The sequence below is a fragment of the Onychostoma macrolepis genome, chromosome 04 (assembly GCF_012432095.1).
Source record: "Onychostoma macrolepis isolate SWU-2019 chromosome 04, ASM1243209v1, whole genome shotgun sequence".
Classification (NCBI taxonomy): Eukaryota; Metazoa; Chordata; class Actinopteri; order Cypriniformes; family Cyprinidae; genus Onychostoma; species Onychostoma macrolepis.
In genome coordinates this window covers 3949157-3971665 of record NC_081158.1, presented here as the reverse complement: position 1 = coordinate 3971665, position 22509 = coordinate 3949157, and the positions used below count along the sequence as shown (strand labels likewise).

Sequence of the window (22509 nt, the reverse complement as noted above, 5' to 3'; positions counted from 1 at the left end):
TTGGTCGGCATGGCATCCTGGACCTACGGCCGTAACACGGGTGCGGTCTCGTCCGGACCGCGGGTCCGGCGGCTCACATCTCTGGCGGCACGGAAATCCCTCCACGCTCCCTTCCTGGACCCACAAGGACACCAGCGTGCATGCACGGGGAAGAGACCGGTCTCTCGAGGACAGGCGCGCTCGGCATTTAAACAGCGGTGGTGATGAGGCTCCATTCCGTTCAGGTGCGCCTCATCACACGCCGCCAGCCCTCGCTGTTTCAGCGCCCCTCCTCTTTCACACACCCACTTCCGTCGGGAGCCTGGTGAAGGGCGGCGAATAAGGGACGGGGTGGTGATGATAATAAGGGGGAGGCAACCAACTCGTCACACTATATAGTATCTAATGTAAATCAGAAAATCATATACTGATAATCAGGGCTGGACTGGGACGCAATTTCAGGCCGGGAAATCTCACACTCATCCAGGCCACACAGAATAAAGAGGCCAAAATGGTACATTTTGGGGTACAACAGCTTGTCACTGGAGCAGTACCCTTAAAAAACATCCTTGTACCTTTTTTACCCCTAATAGGTACAGTACATATTAGTACCTTACAGTAATTTGTACACATAAGGTACTAATATTTACCTATGGGTAAAAAAGAGGCAAAAAGACGTCCTTTTTAAGGGTACTGCTCCAGTGACAAACTGTTGTACCCCAATTTTGGCCCCTTTTTTTCTGTATATAGCCTATACACCCCCTACAAATTCTGAAACCACAGATAACCCTCTGGGGTCTGAGGATGTTTTGGGGGCCTGGAGAAGTTTTGACATGCCCTGACATTTGTGCTTTTTTCAGCACAAACTGGGCTACAATAATATGTTAGCAGCATTTATGTACATGATTGTGTTTTTGAGAAAGCAACATTTATGTGTAAAATTTTGAAGTCACTGAAATAAGGCCATAAAACACATACAGAACATTTGTTCACAAGACTTTTAAGAACTGGACCTTGTAGCCTAGAGTTTTTGCTTCAAAATTTTGTGAATCATTGTTTACCTTTTTTGGCTATGTCTCCATCTGTTTCCTGGAGCAGACAATAGGCCCCAATTTATGTTACGTTAAAGGAAGAGACCCGATCATGTCAAAACAGGATGTGCAGCTTTACCTTAACCCTCTGGGGTCTGAGGTCATTTTGGGGCCCTTGAGATGTTTTGACATGCCCTGATATTTGTGCTTATTTCAGCTACTTAAAACATACTATTGACCAACATGTAATTTTTTTTGTATTCAGCACAAACTGTGCTACAATAATATGTGACCAAGATGGATGTACATGTTTGCATTTTTTAGAAAAAAAATATTATGCGTGGTTAGTAAGTTTTGGGGGGAAAAATGTAGCTGAAATAAGGCCATAAAACCCACACTAAATAGTCCTGAACAAGACTTTTGAGTAATCAGTCTTGTAGGCTAGAATATTTACTTCAAAATTATGTGAAAATCATTCTGCTTACTCATTCACAGAAAACAATATATTGATTTAAAATTTTCAAGACATGTTTTGTGATCGAGGGTCTATATGCGAGGGAGTGGCAATGGCCATGAATATTAAGTGATTTTCACCTGAGAGACAAAGGGCCCTCCCCTAATGGCCCCTAATGGCCCATCAGTGTGACTGTGACTGTGAGGCAGGTAAGAGAGAATGTGAGGAGATTAAAAAAAAGTTTTTTTTAAATTATTTGTATTTTATTTACAACACAGTATAATCAAAACATACATAATGAAGGTCAAAGACACATTATTGTGCACACTGATCTAACCACAGAGATGTGAACAGACTTTGAGTCATTCCTGCAACAGATTCTGTTCAACAAGTGAAACAAGTAAATCATACCTGATATTTACGTGTGTTATTTAAGTGTTTCTACTTCTTTCCATGGATTCAAGAAGAAAAAAACATAATCAGTAGAGAAGGAGCTTGTTTTGACATAGAATATCAGTGTAGTTGAACATCTGATGTTGGTGCAGCGCTCTCAGAGGAAAACAGTTTGAAGAGACATCAGGATACATCTGGTGCTGGTATCTGATTCAATAAAATTGAAACAAAAAAAACATTTGTGAGCATGTTAATATCAGGAACATCTGTATATATATCATAAATATCATATATATCACTATCATAAAAAAGAGAAAGAAATCTTATATCTGAGAAACTAATTATTATTGTTTAGCACGTTATTAAAATCTATTTCTGAACAGAGTAGGCTATTAATAATAAACATGTACTAAACATACTTAGACTCGTAGCATTCATCATGTTACAGTGTACACTCATATTACTTTTATTGTTTTATATAGAGCATGAAAACATCATAGCGCTGTAAGAAATTTAAATACAATGAACTGCCTATCATATTCAAAATGTTTTACACGATTTCAAACATTGTAGTCAGGAATTATAGTTTGGGAAAAACCCAACTATGATTTTGTAGTCATATAGTCTAGTATGTATGATTTTATAGTAGCCTATGATATGATTCTGTAGCCACAGACTCAAGCATGCTTTGTACAATAAAAGGATGTACTTTGTACTATAAAAAAATGATATTTTATATCTGAGAAACTAATTATTATTGTTTAGCACGCTATTAAAATCTATTTGTGAACAGAGTATTAATAATAAACATGGTCTAAACATTCTTAGACGCCTAGCATTAATCATGTTGTCGTTTGGGGGAAAACCCAGCTAACTGTTAGTAAATCTGTTCAGGTTTATGTCACAATAACACGGTAACTAATGTAAAAAAGAAACATTACTTACTCATCTCCTCTGCTGGATGAAATCGTGTTCTTCTTTCGAGGGAAATCCTGCTTTTACTCAGTGCGTCTTCCAGAAACGAACAGTAGCCGCGATGAAGGACCTCCTCTTTGTTTGTGTTGGGCGTTTGCACGCGCGCACTTACCACGTGGCTATTTACATATGAACAGTGCGAGACACGCGAGGGCGGGGTCACATTAGCGATAATGAGTCAGACGGGACAGACTGAACATCGTGTTGGTTTCATACGGATTACTTCATCACAGAATGTTTGTTTTCGATAAGACTTGCTTGCATTTCAAAGTAGACACTTCAAGCTTTCTATAGATATATTTCTCATGTCTCTGTGTTGAGTATTTGCTGAGTTACAGTTCATTTTAGTGACACGTTTCTAAAAACAGTTTGCGGAGACGGAGAAGACAGAGAGCACACCCTGTTTGTTTTCTTTATTTTTCAGAAGCACAAAGTTTAGTTGTTATTATGAGTGTATAAAAATAAAAGTAGACCCCTTACAGATTCGAATGGTGTATTGCTTTTATCTGTACGATCAAAAATGGCAGAGTAATTCAAGCTCATTTCGGCCTTATCAGGAAAATCTGCCTCAAAACGCGTATACGCGTTTGTCGACCCCAGAGGGTTAAACCATACGTCTGCACATTCCATTCTTCTGCAGGCCTCTACACACGCAGGCAGATACAATTTTATAATAATAGAATAACTTGATACATAAATGGCTATATTTACATTGGTTACACTTGATTAATTTATATTTTGATTAATAAAACTCTTCTACATTCCCCCCTTTGAGACTTACTAAGTCTCACCTTTACTTGTCTTTCCCAGAGTGCAGTTTTATAATTCAGTCTCATCAGTTTTTACTACCTAGTGACCAAATTAAGTCACACAGCTTTATCACCAATGACTAGATTATGCAACAGCACTCTGGCGGAGCAGCAGGACCAAACCTCTCCCCCACACTTGACTAGGAAGGAGTAAAAGATCCTGTCTCCCTAAACCCTCATTTAATAGGAGGATTACTGTTTTGCTGTGTGCTTCCTATACTGAGGTCACTAGTTATCAAAGCCACAGCTAGGCAAATGGAAATGCTAAGATGTCAAGATGATGAAAAATTGAATTTGAAGAGTAACCAAAATGTACATTACCTGGACTGGGCTTATGCACCCAGCTGGAAGTCACAAACATTGACAAATGATGGAGACTCTAGTTCCTCAACTGAGGAAGAAGAAGAAGTATAAAGATGAACCATACCCTGGGTGTAAGTGCTAGCCTAACCTCTGCCCAAGGGTGGCCCTCTACGATGCGCAAAGCGTCTGGGCTGAAGATCAACTGTGCTATTTTTGTGTGATGTTACATGTTTTATGTTTTGAATTTTTATTTCTGTTATATACATAACTGTGACAACCACAGGCAAGTGCTGAACCAATTGCACACTCATGCTTATAACACTGTTTTATCTTAAGTTGAATTGTTGGGGATGCTAAATTTATCTTCCAGAAGAAAGACTCTTTCCTAAGACAAGGGATTTCAACCCTGTTCCTGAAGTCCCTCAACAATGAATATTTTGCATGTGTCCTTAATTAAACACACCTGATTCAGGTTAGGGGAGTTCATAAACTGAGGCACTAAGACCAGACATAGGTGTTTCAGACAAAGGAGACATACAAAATGTGCAGTCTAATGGAGGTTTCCAGAGCTGAAGTCCATTTGTAAGTGCTTCTTAGTCTCCTGTCATAGCAGGATCTTGCTTAAGTCCGCTAGATCTCTGTTACCTTCAGGAACTGGATGTGACCCTCTGTGTGTGAAAGCTCCTCCAGCTCAGCGTCTCTCCTCCTCAGATCATTGATCTCCTGCTCCAGTTGCTCCAGTCCTTCTTCAGCTCGACTCACTGCAGCCTTTTCCTGATCTCTTAACCGCTGTGTCACTTCAGAGCGGCTTCTCTCAATGGTGCAGATGAGCTCAGTAAACATCTTCTCACTGTCCTCCACTGCTGTCTTTGCAGAGTGCTGTTAGACACGAATCACAATCACACAACTTCAGTTGGACTGAAAGAGCTCCATCTCTGAAAAAGGAAAAGGAAAGGACGTGACGTGACGTGTGGCCAAGTATGGTGACCCATACTCGAAATTTGTGCTCTGCATTTAACCCATCCAAGTGCACGCAATCCTTCTTAATTTTTGCAACTATAGGCTATATCAGCTCATACAACAATTAGACAGAATATCAAGGAATGCCTTGACAAAAACCATACTGGAAAGTGCCATGCAGACAGGGCTTTCTTCTGTGTAAGCATAGGTTTGGCCACCTAGGTATGCCAGAGAAATTTGTTTAATTCATAAGTATCAGTATACCTTGCATCTGCACCTAAATTACCCCTTAACCTACTTCTTTGGCACATCGCCTGTTTTATTTAGCTACTACTAAAATATGTGTGGCACAGCTGCACAACCCACTGGACAGCATGGAGAGGATCCATTTGCGTTGTAGTATAACTCTCAGTTGTCAGATGTTAGTTCATCATTGTCACTGGGCCTGCCCAGGTCAGAGTCTTCATTGTTGTCGCTGGTTCCGCATCGTCCTTCTGGCTCACGCAGGCTTCATCCTTCCAGCTCCTCCTTGGTCAGTCGTTGCTCTGCCTGCACCACAGACTGCCAGCCCTTCTGCTGCACTTCGTCCCTCCACCCTTTTGGCTCCAGCGGGCTCCTCTTTCCTTCTGCCTTCACCTAAGTCCTTGAGCGCTCTCTGGCTCCGGCTATGGCACCCTAGCTTCACTTCGGCCTCCCATCGCCACTACTTCACCTCAATCTCCAGGACCTTCAGTGTTGCTTGGTCTCTGCAGCTCTTCAGCTCCACCTGGGTCTCCACCTCGGTCAGTCGTCTCCCTGGTTTTGCCTGATATTCAGAATCAGAATCAGAATCAGAATTAGCTTTATTCGCCAGGTGTGCGCAAACACACAAGGAATTTGTTGTGGTTTTAAGGTGCTCCTGGTACATACATACATACATACATACATAAATACACATGTGACATGAGAACAGAAAAAAACATTTAAATAGTAAGACTTAACAATGGATAATAATCCTAATAATAATAAGTATGAATCTGGAACAGTAGATTTATGTACAGATTTGTGCATTATTTACTCTATATACAGCTGTATAGATAAACATATGTATGTGTATTTACATAATACTTGAGAGGAGGCAATAATTAAAGATGGAGAATGAATTACAGAATGAATTACAGAACACAGGTAATGATCCACGTGTTAGCTATTTAAGCTGGAGATGGCATGGGGAAAAAACTGTTTTATGCCTAGATGTTCTAGTGCACAGAGATCTGTAGCGTCTGCCTGAAGGGAGAAGTGCAAACAAGTTGTGTCCGGGGTGAGAGGGTCTTTGATGATGTTACCTGCCCGTTTCTTCACTCTGGAGTTGTACAAGTCCTGAAGGCTGGGCAGGTGGACACCAGTGATCTTTTCTGCTGTCCTAACAGTCCGTTGAAGTCTTCTTAAATCTGATTTGCTGGCTGACCCAAACCAGACAGTTATGGAGGAGCACAGAACCGACTCAATAACAGCTGAATAAAACTGTTTCAGCAGCTCCTGTGGCAGGTTGAACTTTTCAGCTGACGAAGGAAGTACAACCTCTGCTGGGCCTTTTTCACGATGGAGTCAATGTGATTGTCCCACTTCAGGTCCTGAGAGATGGTGGTGCCCAGGAACCTGAATGACTCCACTGCAGCCACAGTGCTGTTCATGATGGTGAGTGGGGGGAGAGGAGGGGGGTTTCTCCTGAAGTCCACTATCATCTCCACAGTTTTGAGCGTGTTCAGCTCCAGGTTGTTGTGACTGCACCAGACAGCCAGCTGCTCAACCTCTTGTCTGTAAGCAGACTCGTCGCCGTCGTGGATGAGGCCGATGACTGTGGTGTCGTCTGCAAACTTCAGGAGTTTGACAGAGGGGTCTTTAGAGGTGCAGTCATTTGTGTAGAGGAGAAGAGTAGTGGGAGAGAACGCAGCCCTGAGGAGCTCCAGTGCTGATGGTGCGGGTGCTGGATGTGTGTTTTCCCAGCCTCACTAGCTGCTGCCTGTCTGTCAGGAAGCTGGTAATCCACTGACAGATGGAGGTGGGTACAGAGAGCTGAGTCAGTTTGTTCTGAAGGGTGTCTGGGATGATGGTGTTGAAAGCGGAGCTGAAGTCCACAAACAAGATCCTTGCATAAGTCCCTGGTTTGTCCAGATGTTGCAGGATGTAGTGCAGTCCCATATTAACTGCATCATCCACAGATCTGTTGGCTCGGTAAGCAAACTGCAGGGGTCCAGCAAGGGTCCAGTAATGTCCTTCAGGTGGGCCAACACCAGTCTCTCAAATGACTTCATGACCACAGACGTTAAGGCAACAGGTCTGTAGTCATTAAGTCCTGTGATTTTTGGTTTCTTGGGTACAGGGATGATGGTGGAACATTTGAAGCAGGAGGGACTTCACACAGCTCTAGTGATCTGTTGAAGATCAATGTGAAGATGGATGATAGCTGGACAGCACAGGCTTTGAGGCAGGCTGGAGAGACACCGTCTGGGCCTTTGGCTTTCCTTATCTTCTGCTTTCTGAAGACTTTGCATACATCATCTTCACAGATCTTGAGTACAGGCTGAGAAACAGTAGGGGGGAGGGAGGGTGAGGGTGTGAATGGCTGTGCTGTGAGACGGTCGGAGCGGGTGTGGGGTGTCAGACCAGTCTTTTCAAACCTGCAGTAAAACTCGTTCAGGTCTTCAGCCAGTTGTTGATTGGCCTCAGTGCTGGGGGATGGGCTCTTGTAGCGGGTGATGGCTTTCAGGCCTTTCCACACTGATGTAGAGTCATTGCTTGAAAGCTGTTTTTTTAGCTTTCCAGAGTAGTTTAATTTTGCCACTCTTATCTCCCTATTCAGTGTGTATTTTGCCTGTTTGTACAAGGCTTTGTCCCCACTCCTGTAGGCGTCCTCTTTGGCCTGGCGAAGCTGTTTGAGTTTTGCACTGAACCAAGGTTTGTCATTGTTAAATGTTAAATAAGTCCTGGTGGGTACACATGTCCTCACAGAAACTGATGTAGGACGTCACGGTGTCAGTAAGCTCGTCCAGATCAGTAGCTGCAGCCTCAAAAACACTCCAATCAGTAAGTTCGAAGCAGGCCTGTAAAACCTGCTCTGCTTCAGAAGTCCATCTCTTTACAGTTTTTACTACAGGCTTAGCAGATTTGAGTTTCTGCCTGTAGGCTGGTAGGAGATGAACCAAACAGTGATCAGAGAGTCCCAGCGCTGCACGGGGAACAGAGTGATATGCATCCTTTAAGACAGTGTAGCAGTGGTCCAGTATATTTCTGTCTCTGGTGGGGCATGTGATGTGCTGTCTATATTTAGGCAGTTCACGGGTGAGATTAGCTTTATTAAAATCACCGAGAATGATAATGAAAGAGTCCGGATAACGCTGCTAACCATGGCTTCTCACGGCTCATGGCTTCTCACCATGGCTTCTCCCTGCCTCAGTTCTGTTGTGGGTCACCTTCCTCCTGGCCGTTTCATGGTTCACTCTAGGTTCTGTTCCACCATCCTTTCCTCCATGGGTCCTTCCACCATCTACTCCACCTTGGGTTCTCCTGCTAGCTTTTGTGCCTGTTTTCAGATCTTCACCAGTCTACCTCCAGAGCCACATCCTAAGTCATTTTACGGTGCAAGGCCGTGCCTTCCCGAGGGCGGTGGATTTCTGTCATGGTTATGTTTAGTTGGTTTTGTTTTCAAGGACTGTTAATTTGCTTATCTTTGTTTCCTGTGTCATTTGTTCTCTTTTCCTGTTTGATCCTTAGTTACAATGACAATTCATTAATTATCTAACACCTCTTTGCCATCTAGTTCATCACTGTGTTCTTCTTGGTTTTCAATTCATTGTCTAGTGTTGTTGTGTTTAACCCACGTTCTCATCTGTGAATTACCTGAGTTTGTTTTGTTTTGTTAAAATATATACCTTTTGTTACTAGCACCATTTTGGACTTCTTTGTCAGGCTCGAAATGTTACAAAGTTATAGGTTCAATCCACAAATTAGTTTCCTGAAATTAGATTATGAAAGAACATAAAGTGTAAGCATTATTTCATCAAGGGGTAGTTTCAGGGCTTAATTTGTGCCGGAACAAGCCGGATCCGGATCCGGCACCTCCGAAATCCGATCCGGCACATCATTTTGTAGATCCCCCTCCTCACACACCAATATGAAAGACATTTGTGCTGGCCTATAGTGTGCATATATGATTCTCTATAATGACCGCGCTTGCGGCACATCTACATTTGAAATAAAGAACCTGAGCGCACAACAGGCGCGACATGTGAACTGATCTGCTCTCACAAGACATGCAGGGATCCAATAGCCTATATGCGATTTCTTTCTCAACTGTTCACATTTTCTTAAGAAAAAACCTGGATATTCGCCAGAACGGCCATTTTTGCGTAATTTTGTATGTATTTGGCCACTTAGGCTCAACAACAAACTACGAAAAATAACTCAATATGATACTACTGGCTATTCAAAAGCTGTGGGGATGAGTAAAACTATGTGATATACACACAATTCCCCACGAAATTCTGGACATGATTAATTATAACTCTATTACAGTTTTTAATAATTATTATTATTTATTTATTTATTTATTTAATTTATTTATTTTTTCCCCAGGCCTGGAAATTGCTGTTTCAAAATTTCATGGCTTTTTCAGTTTTATTATTTTTTTTTTTAGTTTTTTTTATTTACGAACCCTAATAAAAGCAACTGATGCACGCTGTTAATCACTTAAACTGGCCCAACAATGTGATCGGCTAAATGCTCCGTTACCTCACATGCCGGATCCGTCACTCTGCTTTGTTCCCGGGACCTCGAAATTTACAAATTAAACACTGGGTAGTTTTAAAGGGATTGTTCATTCAAAAGTTTGAAATTCTGTCATTTACTCACCCTCATGTCGTTCCAGTCTTGTATGGTTTTCTTGTCTATTGTTGAACACAATAATTTATAATTTGAAGATATAGATCATGACACAACAACCAAACATAAAACCAAATGAGGTTTTATGTTATTGGTGTATTGCCACATGTGATTTGGGGTATGTATGCACAAGCTGACAGTGATCAATATTTACCCCCAATCGGTTTTGATTCGGCTCCAGCAGGGGCAGGATCCTCAATACGGCTCTTAGCCTGAGCTGTGTGAGAGAGAAAACAGATCAGAATGAAAATACAATAACATTAAACCTGTAACTTCTCTTTCTTTCTTTTTTTCAGATTAGCCACAAATGAGGGTTTTTCACTAAGATCAAATAAAGCAATATATGAACTTCAGCAAACAGTATTTCTTTTGTCATGTTTATTCACCCAATGAAAATATGTTCTTAATTATACAGGATAGAGAAAAAACAACAAATCTCGAAACCTAGTCCTTGATTTTACACCAAAGAAATCGTCTTAAAGTTCTTATCTGAGAAACGATGATCCATCATGTGGCAAAAAATTAGTTATTCATTCTGAAGAAAAACATTAAAGCGGAGCAACGTATTTCAACGCACTCATAGTTGACAACTCCGACTGGTAATGTTAGATGAATGAGCCTCCCCAAAAGAATCCAAATCAAAAACATTTCCACTCCAAACAGTACTCAACTGAACACAGTCCCAATCAGACATGTATCCAAAACACATCAGGAAATGAAAGAGGAGAAAGAAAAAAAGTCCTTCTGAAAAAATAGAAAGGTTTCCCAACTAGGACTTTGTAGACCCAAAGTTCAAAGTAGCCACAAAGAAACATGTGTTCCCTCTACACAAACTGAACTACTACTTCAGGCAACTGCTCACCTGATATACAATCCAGGTAAGTTTAACGAGCGCCCTCTAGTGCCTCATAGTATTACCACACATAGAATTCTTGGTAACACTTTACAATAACAGTACATGAATTATCATGTACTAATACCTTAATTAATATTTACTTGACTATGAACTAATGAAGAGTTAAGACATGTATTAATCAAGAACTAATGAAGAACTAACTTAACTACGACATGAGTCATATGAATTACCGCATGAATAACACCACCTTAATTACATGTTAGTTCCTGCATGTTAGTTAATGTATTAATTAACACTTTGGGGTAAACTAAATCAAACATGCTCTAGAAGAAAGATTGTTTATAAATTTTCCACTTGCAGCTATGTCACAAACATCAGTGAATGACAGTGGATTTCTTGCAATATTTACGTTTAACCAGCTCATCCAACGCACAATGATGCATTCATAATTAAAAACAACTTCATCTCATCCTGTTTTGAGTGATTCCACTGCTGCCCTCCTACAATAATGTATTCATTATGCAGATGCAATTTTCCAAATTAAAATCAGTGTTAGCATAGAGATGATGGTTATGTTATGGATTGGTTTACTGTCTTTATATCATAATAATGCACTGAAATCAGACGTTTGTCTTGTGTTCTTGCTCTTCTTTTGGGCCACTATTGCTCCTTCAAAATGTTAACCTTCCTCCTACCGTTCAGTTCCTTCTCCATCCAAATGCAGCTCTTCCACTTCTTTACAAACCACCGAAAAACACCAAATATCTGATTTAGATGAGCTGAATATGTATAAAACATGTGTAATTGATAACTTTTTAAAGATGTGCCCCTCCAAGACAAGTCATGACATGATACATTGACAACTCATGAATTCATGTTAAGTTATAAGTAATTAATGATGAGTTAATAATATTGTGCCCCCCCCCAAGTAAAGTCATGACATTATGATACATTAACAAGTCATGAATTAATGTTAAGTTATAAGTAATTAATGATGAGTTAATAATATTGTGCCCCCCAAGTAAAGTCATGACATTATGATACATTAGCAAGTCATGAATTAATGTTAAGTTAATGATGAGTTAATAATATTGTGCCCCCCAAGTAAAGTCATGACAAAACTTAAAATATTTACGTATCTTTTATATCATTAAGATATTCTTATCAATGCATTTTTATCATTTTATCAATAAGTGATTTAGACTTTTAGACCTCTTAACCTACCTCCAAACCTAAACCTACCCATTTTATAAACATGCAAGAAAATAACCATTTTAGTAACAATATAGTATTAAAAGTTTTTATAATCGCTAATCCCACTCCTACATCTACACCTAAACATAGCTATTTCTGTACAGTAGAAGAAAAACATGACAGACAGATAAATGCAATTACAATCATTTATTTACAATAGTCTAACTGTAATGGGGCTGACAAGACGTGAGACGTGCAGATCCAAATGCAAGCTTTTATTTATAGGCATGGTCATAAATACAGGCAGGGTCGAGCAATGGCAAACAGGTATGGCAGGGACAAGACAAAGAGAAATCCTATGGCAAGCAAAGGTCGACGATCGGCGAACAGTATCCAGTGGGCAAGGCAGAGAGATAATCCAGGGAACACGGGCTAGAATCCAATAGGGGTGCAAACAGTGTCCAAATGGCAAGACAAGGGTTAATCCAGGGAACACAGGCTAGAACATACACGGGAAAACACAATCCAAAACAGGCAGGGGAAAACTAGGAAAACTAACTGGGGCTCTGTAAGTTGCTACGGCTAGGGGAGCGGTAAATGCAAACAATAATCGGCCAGGAGGGAAACAAAATCCAGGGTTTAAATAGTGTGTGTGATTAGTGATGATGTGTGATCAGTGCCTACAGCTGTGTGTGCAATCAGTGCAGTGAATGATGGGAAATGGAGTCCATTGTGATGTGTGGTGTGAAAGTCCATGTGGTGAGCGAGTGACCTCTGGTGGTGAATGAATGGAAGTGCAGACCAGATTCGTGACACTAACCTTGAGGTCATAAACGCATGAATTAGTATTTCTGCATTTGACGTTGAGAGCATAGGTCGCAATTTAGATATGTTTTTGAGATGGAAAAACGCAGTTTTACAGATGCTAGAAACATGGCTTTCAAATGAACGATTGATATCTTCATTTGAGCAGAATTTATGTTGTTAATCGCTGAAAATATTATCCAGATTATTTTCCTGATCCTCTCCCTCTCAGTGAACTCGTGAAGGCGCGCGCGTGCTAGCATCATTCAAATACACACCTCACCAGAAACACGGCATGTCGCAATCTGTGACGAAAGCAGGCGAGAGCCAATGAGCTTTCGATTATCCTGCCGTAAAACCTGTCGTTTGAAGCGGCAACATTTGAATTTGTAACGAACGCGTCAGTCAGCGCGCGCTTTGCTGTTTAGAGTCGCTGGACTCGCTGCTCGGGATGGAGATGAAGATCGTTGAATAAAGGCTTGGATTTGGGTCTGTTCCTTGCAGTCGTATGGATTCTGAAAATCTGGATTACAGCGCACGAATAAAATTGTTTCATTTCGTAATTATGTTGTGGTTTTGGTGTTTTTTTTGGTGTTTTTTTTTTATAGTTCTATTGTCAGTCACAGCATGTTGGAGAAAACGCCTTTTGTGGCCCATGGCAAACAAAGTAAACATTTCATGACAAGTAAAGATTAAATGATTTCAAATGTTATTTATTTTAAGGTTTAAAGTTAAGTCTTGTTTAACTTGTAGTCCTATTATTGGAAACGAGCTGGCAGCAGAAATCACACAATAAAACGAAATGTTATCATTTCATATTAAGTAAATGAGTAAACAATTTAATGATGCAATTGAAAACAAGGTAATTGATATGACAACTAATAATAAAATTAATTCCACGATTTCAATATTCATAAGGATTCATTTTTGTCAATACGTAAGTATTTGTACATTTAGATGCTGAATATAAGTTAGTATTGTACGTTGTAGTGCCTGTAAAAACGTAAATAAATGTACGTTTTATAGAACCACATTTTACGTAAAATACATATGAATTATCATGAGATCACGCTGGACTTTACTTGACTGTAAACATTATTAATAAATCATTAACAACTCATAGACTAACTAACATGAACTCATGCCTTGTTAATGTATCATTATGTCATGACTTTACTTGGGGGGGCACAATATTATTAACTCATCATTAACTTAACATTAATTCATGACTTGCTAATGTATCATAATGTCATGACTTTACTTGGGGGGGGGGCACAATATTATTAACTCATCATTAATTACTTATAACTTAACATGAATTCATGAGTTGTCAATGTATCATGTCATGACTTGTCTTGGAGGGGCACATCTTTAAAAAGTTATCAATTACACATGTTTTATACATATTCAGCTCATCTAAATCAGATATTTGGTGTTTTTTGGTGGTTTGTAAAAAAGTGGAAGAGCAGAGGTCCTGTGGCTGCATTTGGATGGAGAAGGAACTGAACGGTAGGAGGAAGGTTAACATTTTGAAGGGGCAATAGTGGCCCAAAAGAAGAGCAAGAACACAAGACAAACGTCTGATTTCAGTGCATTATTACGATATAAAGACAGTAAACCAATCCATAACATAACCATCATCTCTATGCTAACACTGATTTTAATTTGGAAAATTGCATCTGCTTAATGAATACATTATTGTAGAAGGGCAGCAGTGGAATCACTCCAAACAGGATGAGATGAAGTTGTTTTTAATTATGAATGCATCATTGTGCGTTGGATGAGTTAGGTTAAACGTAAATATTGCAAGAAATCCACTGTCATTCACTGATGTTTGTGACATAGCTGCAGGTGGAGAATTTATAAACAATTTTGCAGTGTGCCATTTTCATGAATCTTTCTTCTAGAGCATGTTTGATTTAGTTTACCCCAAAGTGTTCATTAATACATTAACTAACATGCAGGAACTAACATGTAATTAAGGTGGTGTTATTCATGCGGTAATTCATATGACTCATGTAGTAGTTAAGTTAGTTCTTCATTAGTTCTTGATTAATACATGTCTTAACTCTTCATTAGTTCATAGTCAAGTAATTATTAATTAAGGTATTAGTTCATGATAATTCATGTACTGTTATTGTAAAGTGTTACCGAATTCTTAATTGCAAGGATATGGAAAAACTGTGACAGATATTTCACTCTGTTACAAACCACACAAATACTGTACATCAGCAAAGAGGAAAGTTTGAGCTCAAAGCCAACAGCTATTCATTTATTCTGTATATGTTCACTCTTTGAAACACTAGTTACAAAAAGAAATTATAAATATACATATATCAAAGCAGCCAGTCAGTCACGCCTGCCTCAAATACCCACAACAGCACTCTCTATTGGCTTGGATACACATATCTACACACACCTACACACCTATCTATCTATCTGAGGGTATTTGAAGCAGGTGTGACTGACTGGCTGCTTTGACTGGCCCTGCGTTCCATTCAGAAGGGCTCATCCCTATGCCCTAATCCAGTGTTTCCCAACCTTTTTTCTGTTACGGCACAGTTTTGATGAGTAAAAAAATTCCTCGGCACACCACTATCACAAATTGCACAAAGATGCATTGAAATGCTTCAAATGGCTTGATAAAACAGTATATTATATTGAAAGTACTCACATGTGTTGTCAATGTGAAACTTGAGCTTGTTTTGATGAGCACAAAGATGATATAAACTACATGGTATGTGTATTGGAGCAGGGTTGGAACTAAACTCTGCAGGGCTGTGACCCTCCAGGAATTGAGTTTGAGACCGCTGGTTTAGACTCTCTGTGAGGACCTAGAGGGCCCTGATGGTTCCCTCTATTCAATTAGTAGTAACAGTGTAGTTTCATCAATGAAACTACAAGTTCAATACAACAATACAATGGTACAGCTGTCTTACAATTGAATAGCTCCTTCAACATTGACATTCATATTGATCTGAACTGGATCAACTGACTAGACGGCATTGCTGTCTTTGTGGATCTGCTTAATGTTGTATTGAACTTGTTTTACATTAATTAAACTCTCTCTAGACTCTACTATTTTGCCTGTCTATCATTCAAGCAGATTTGACATGACATGTATTGCATAAAGCGCAAAATGTGACTAGACAACATTTAGTTCCCCTAATGTTCCCATATGGTTCCTATTTGGTTATTTTTTGGGAACCAAATAACAACATTCTAGGAACGTTCTCTGTAAGTACTTTTTTGACAACCTAAAGAGCACCTAAAGTCACTTTTTCAAAACTCTTCACACAGTTCTCCTAACCATCTTTCAACTTGACACAGCAGTTCATTTCACATTCAAAATGCACTAAAACTACCAAAACACTTCATTAATGCCTCAAATCAAGTCATTCTTCCAAAACACTAGCAAAGGTGTTCACCAAACAAACACACTTCATCACTCATTGCACAACAACTGACAACGGGTAGCATTATGCAATGTTTTCTTTTGTAAAATTTCTTTACAAAACAAGAAAGATACTCTCTACTGTTTATAATTCACTGCAGTATATGTTACATGCTCCATGTTTACATTACAGTAGAAAATTATTCCTAAGTTTTCCTCTTTTGTATGGATGGTAATGAAAGTGTGAAAGACTAACACTTGAAGATGTTCATCTACATGCAACTGTTTTGATAGGATTTTATTTTTTACATTCAGAATATTTTTCTATATGACACTGCTGTAGAAATGTTGCAAATTTCTTATTCATTTTTGTACCGTGCTAGGTTAAATTTAAGTTTAACAGTTTTGAAAAAAGTATGTAAACGTGCAAATTGGCTTGTATAGTACATAAAGTTTTGGTGGTGTTTGTGTTGAAGTGATAAAAGAATTCATGTAATTTGTGACCCTGCAGCACAGAAGCAGTCATAAGCAGCACAGCTATATTTGTAGCAATAGCCAACAATACATTGTATGGGTCAAAATTATACATTTTTCTTTTATGCCAAAAATCGTTAGGATATTAAATCATGTTTAAGATCATGTTCTATGAAGGTATTTTGTAAATTTCTTCCTAAGAGTTTTGAAAAAGTGACCCAAGTATCGAGAAATGTGTCCTAGCGATTGTAAAAAGCTGTAAGTGTTTCCATAATTTAAATTCAATTAGTTAAATTTAATTCACGCAAACTGTGACCAGTTAGTTACACAAATCTGAGAAATTATTTCATTGCTATTTTCTAGCAGTAGAGGGCACTCTACAATGTTTTTAGTGTTTCCTCACCATTTACCTGGAAGGCTACCGATCTGCATTCAGGTCTTGGAGTAATAGTAAATGTGTAGTGCTGGAACATCTTTAACTTTCAAACAGCATTTACAAACACATGTAATATCCCACATAGATATCACCTAACAAGTCTGTCACCCACATGTGTGGAATCAGGTTGTGCTTAATCAGTATTTATGTATCGATACCTATTAACAAATTTACAGTGCAGAACCATATACAATATTTTAGTACCAAATACTGTGCTGTCTCTGAAAGGAACAACTTCTTCTTCTTCTTCATTCCCTTTTATGCCCACTGGCATGTATGGCAGCAATGAAGATTTGTGACTTTTGTCTGTTTTGGATGGTAACACAAGTGTGGTTGAGGGTAGCTCTGCTTCCGCTGTTCGACGCCAAGTGTTCTTGGCTCTTCCTCTGTTTTGTTTACCCTCTGGTAGGGTGGGCAGTATACCGGTAGACACGATTAACTGGTAGAAATTTGTCAACCGGTAGAGATTTTGGACTGTGCTCATAGAGTTATTTTGCCACTTCTTAGGCCTTGAACAGTTAATTACACACACTTGTATGTGTCGAAATGCCCGTCTTTGCAAGTATCCTCATAAACACAGTAATTTAGGTCTTAAGTGAAAGCAAACAGCTGAGAAAGAAAACACACGTGTAACAGTATATTGGATCAGGGCAGCTCTTAAAGTGACAGCGGTCATTCATGTTAATCAAACAACAAAAGAGAGAAAATCTCTCACTGCTCTTGATTAAATCACCTTTGTAATATACAGTATGTAATTTACATAGTGAAGAATATTCAGTGTTTTTGAGTGCATGGAACCTCTTTAGCACAGATTTGATGTTTGTACTATATGAATCCTGGCATTTCTTGTCTTCTGCAACTGTCTTGTAAATGAGCTTAATAATTCTCATAAAGCGGTTTAATGCCCATAAATTAGTGATGAAATTAAATAATTAATTAAACTGCACTTTGGACCCAATGTACAAAAAAAAAAGAATTTGGTGCAGTGAAAAATCCAAAACCTTCAGTCACTTCCCATTCAAGTTTATTCCTACTTAAAGCACTTTCATTTTCACTCCATTCAGACAGAGACGATAGAGAGAGAGAGAGAGAATCTCATCGCAGAAGACAAAGAAACTCAAAGTGACTAAGTTCATAAAAATGGCAAGAGCACATCAAGGTGAGTTAAAATCTTTATATGAATTAGATGATAAATGATTAAAAATGTTGGCGACACTTTAGTATGGAGATCAGTTCTCACATTGGCTGTTTCTTATAAAGCACATTTTAAAGCCTTATGCTGCAGGACCATATTCTACATCTCTTAATCCCACACCACACCTAAACTTAACTACAACAGCTACCTTACTAACTACCAATAAGCAGTAAATCAGGACTTTATTGAGGCAAAAGTTGTAGTTAACAGTGAATATGTGTTCCCCATACTAAAGAGTTTCCAAAATGTTACAGTATTTTACATCACATTACTTAATCAAGCTGCCATGAAATCCAAAATGCAGTTTAAAATCTAAGTGCTGAAAATACACTGAAACATTTTGATTCCTTATTTGTAGATTAATACTCTTTTAAAAATGGACCGCTTAGTATTCAATTTAATCCAAATCAACAAAAAGAAAAGAAAACCTTTGCAGAAAAAAATATAAACATGAGAGCAGACGTGTCTGTTGGCAGCAGCAATGATTAATAACGATCCCCAAAAATGTGCTCTTGCAGATCTCAGCATTGCCCTTTTGGGAAGCACTGGATCAGGAAAGAGTGCATCAGGGAACACTATCCTGGGCAGAGAATCATTCGGAGTCAACTCCTTCCCTCACGCCAGCCCTCGGCCATGCAAGAGGAAAACAGTAGTGATGGAAGGATGGAACATCTCCGTGATTGACACTCCAGGACTGTTCAGCAATACATCAGAGCTGAGGGCTGAAATGAGGAACTGTGCTCGTCTGTCGTTTCCTGGCCTTCATGTCTTTCTGCTGGTGATCAGGCTGGATGTGAGACTCACAGACGAGGAGAGGAAGATTGTGACGTGGATCCAGAACCACTTTGGGGAAGATGCTGTGCCCTACACCTTCATCCTCTTCACTCATGCTGACCACCTGAACGGCGAACCTTTGGAAGACCACATCCGAGGAAGCCTTGAACTCCAGACCCTGATTCACAGCTGTGGTGGCAGATATCACTCATTCAACAACGAGGACAGTCGAAACAGAGATCAGGTCACAGAGCTGATCGTGAAGATAGAGCAAATGGTCCAGAACAACGGAAGACATCACCCCACTCTGGAGGAGTTTCAGAGGATTGAGAGATCTAATAAGATGAAGAAAGCTGCATTAGGTGTGGTAAAAGTGTTGGGAGCAGCAGTGGTGGGCGCTGCGGTTCCTGCTCTGGATTTATCTCTGCTCGGGGGAATAATAGTGTTAACAGCACTGATAGCAGCAGTGCCGACAGCAATCAGGAGAGCAGGTCAAAACCATCACAGATACTAGTTATACACTGTTTTATAGGAACAATCGTTTTAATTGACACCACTTTTTGCATTGTAAAAAAATAATAAAATATGAAAAATAAAATATGAATATCAAAATAAAAAAATTAATATAGTTTTACTGCTGTTTAATTTTCTGTGTAGATATTCTCCATTCCATAGCTCAATCCAAATATTACAATTAAGTCATCAATCACTCATCCTCGACTCAAGGCCGTATGACTGATTTTCTTCTGTTCTTTCTTTTCTTCTGTCTAACAGCTCATTTAGTTTTACATGGAGAAATAATTTGGCATGAACTAACAGCATATTCCTGGGCCACTAGAAATTTCACAGTATTTTTTACAGCAGTTGTACTGTTTATCAAGTTTAAATGACAGCTGTATTCTGTGACATGGCTTCACAGTCAAAAGGAGCAGAACAAGCCCTCATTAATTTTTCTTCTCTTAATTTTATGACCAGCACTTCAGCCAACTAAGGTTGATTTTAAAAGTGCTTATATAATAAAATGAATTGAATTCATTACTGAAATTCAGCATTTTACTGTAATTACTGTTATATATTGTAAAATCCTATTCATCTCACTTACATCATTGTTATGTGACGAGTTGTTTAGTAATGTAAAAATGCACTTTTAATGCATTTATGTAGTTTGGGTCTCAGGTATAGTAATTTTGGGTTTCTATCAGGGACGATTCTAGGATTGTCATGTTAGGGGGGCTCAGCCCCCAATGAGGGTATAATAATAAAAAATAAATAAATATTTACAAAAAAATTGATTGAAAATTTGTACAAAAAATTGTAGAAACGTTCTACATAAATTCAATTCAAACAATAAAAATTATTTTTTTTAATTAATACAAAACACACACACACAATGTTTCAATCTCTGTCAATCACTCTGATATGCAATTAAAATGAGTACACTGACTGAGTGCTGTCTGTCACTGTCTTTAATCCGGGCCCAGATATGATAGTGTTTAGTTGTCAGCATTTAAATGCACAATTACGTGTCTAGGTCCTCTCCTGGGGTTACCAGGCTCTGCATATTAGTAAATTATATGTTGTTAAATGTTGTTAAATAACATGAAACTGTATGTTAACGCCACTATCATTATTTACGGTCTTGCAATTATTTTGTTTCTCGGTTTCTGACAAGAACGAGGCAGGAGAGGTTTCTGTGAGGGTCTCGAGAGTCTCTAACTATATAACACGGCATCAAATGAGCTTCACGGGAAGTTTACGAGCTGCTAATCTTTATGCGGAAGTTCTAAAGAATGCTCGGTGCATATGGGCAATTGTCCCTCGTTCAGAAAGCAGTCTGGAGTAATATTATTTGTGCAGACAAACAAATTTAGGTGTATTCGGTGGCGCATTACCATCAAAAACAAAACTTAAGAAAATTAAGACTCTTATGTTCACTTTTACTTCCAACTGCAAACCACCTGCATTGCTTTGCATTGCCTCACTACAGCTGCTCAAGTGCAGAGAAAATGGCGGACAGCGTACAACTGGTTGAGGGTGGAAATATGCTAATATGGGACAGTCCGTCAATGGTCGTGGGCGGAGCTTGAGCAGTATGATGTCATACTGCTAAGAAAATCAAAACAGCTTGATAATTGAGACGGTTTAGGTTTTTTGGGGATTAAAACAAAGTAGTGAATGGATTGTTATCATTGTAGGGTAATTGTGTCCACACACTGCTAAAAATGTATATGCGTTTATATGCAAACACCATATAAAAGTGAATTTAGCATCTGATATCCCCTTTGGTTCTGTTTTCTCTGTGCCTGGCTGCATGTTTGACATAGTTTCTCAGTGTGTTTGATTAATGATCCTGTTCACCTGTTGTCTTATTGATGAACTCATTAAATCTTTTGCTCCTCCATGTATGTAAGTCCTGTCTTCATTCAGTTCTTTGTTCTGTGTTTTGAATGATAAGGTGTTGTGAAGGACATTTCTCTAAGTGTTCCTGAATATTTTTGAGATAAAGAATTTTTTTTTTTTTTTGGATTATTGGATTATGTGCTGCACTTGACATGAAAAAAAAAAGCTATTGTGGCCATGAATTACAGTTTACAATTAATTAATCTGTAGCCACGTTTTATTGATTCATTCCCTCATTTTAGTTAAATCCTGTTGTACTAAATTGTTTCCTCATTTTACCCATATCATGGCCACAATTTAACTAAAACAAGGGAACAAATTACACTGTGGCCACCATTTACTAAAAAGAGGGAATTAATTAACTTGAATTAAATTGAATTAATTTTTTTATTTATTTTGTGGTAATACTTTTTTTTTTTTTTTCATGCGGGGCTCTATAAATTATAGCTACATTACTTTAGTGTATGGGATGCCCCTGCATTATAGAAGGCCAAATTACTCAAAATTAATTCTTTAAATAAATGTTGAATGCATAATAACCTTTTTTTTTTAAATCATTAATAAATAAATCAAACTTAATAAATCTATTTATAATAATAATAATAATAATAATAATAATACATTTTATTTATAATGCTCTTTTGTCACACCCAAAGCGCTACAACAATGTAAAAAAAACTATTAAAATACAAAATACAATGATACAATATAAAACAGCAAAATGAATCAAATTAAAACCCTAATCAACAGCTTAATCATGATAAGCAATTTTAAAGAGGTGGGTTTTCAACAGTTTCTTAAAAGTACTTAGTGTAGGAGCACTTCGAACATTCAAAGGAAGCGCATTCCATAACCTCGGAGCGGCACGAGAGAAGACTCTCAGTCCCATAGTTTTTAATCTGGAGTGGGGCTGATAAAGAAGAAGAAAATCAGCAGAGCGGAGAGGACAAGAAGGCATGTAAGGGGTAACTAAATCACAAAAATAAGAAGGAGCCAATTCATGCACAGCTTTACAAGTTAGAACAAGCGTTTTAAACTCAATACGCGATTGAACTGGAAGCCAGTGCAAATTACAGAGGTCACCGCTGATGTGCTGTCGTGAGGCTGTGTGAGTGAGAACACGTGCTGCTGAGTTCAGAATATATTGTAGCCGTTTGA

At 38.7% G+C, this 22509-nt stretch overlaps 1 protein-coding gene across 1 annotated transcript; it reads left to right on the top strand.

The window, feature by feature from the left end:
• Positions 1-18075: 18075 nt before the first annotated feature.
• Positions 18076-21369, top strand: LOC131538401 (GTPase IMAP family member 9-like). The gene is made up of 2 exons (XM_058772268.1): positions 18076-18141; positions 18696-21369. Exons 1-2 carry the CDS (start codon positions 18123-18125, stop codon positions 19463-19465), a joined length of 789 nt encoding a protein of 262 aa, XP_058628251.1. The 5' UTR covers positions 18076-18122; the 3' UTR covers positions 19466-21369.
• Positions 21370-22509: the final 1140 nt, after the last annotated feature.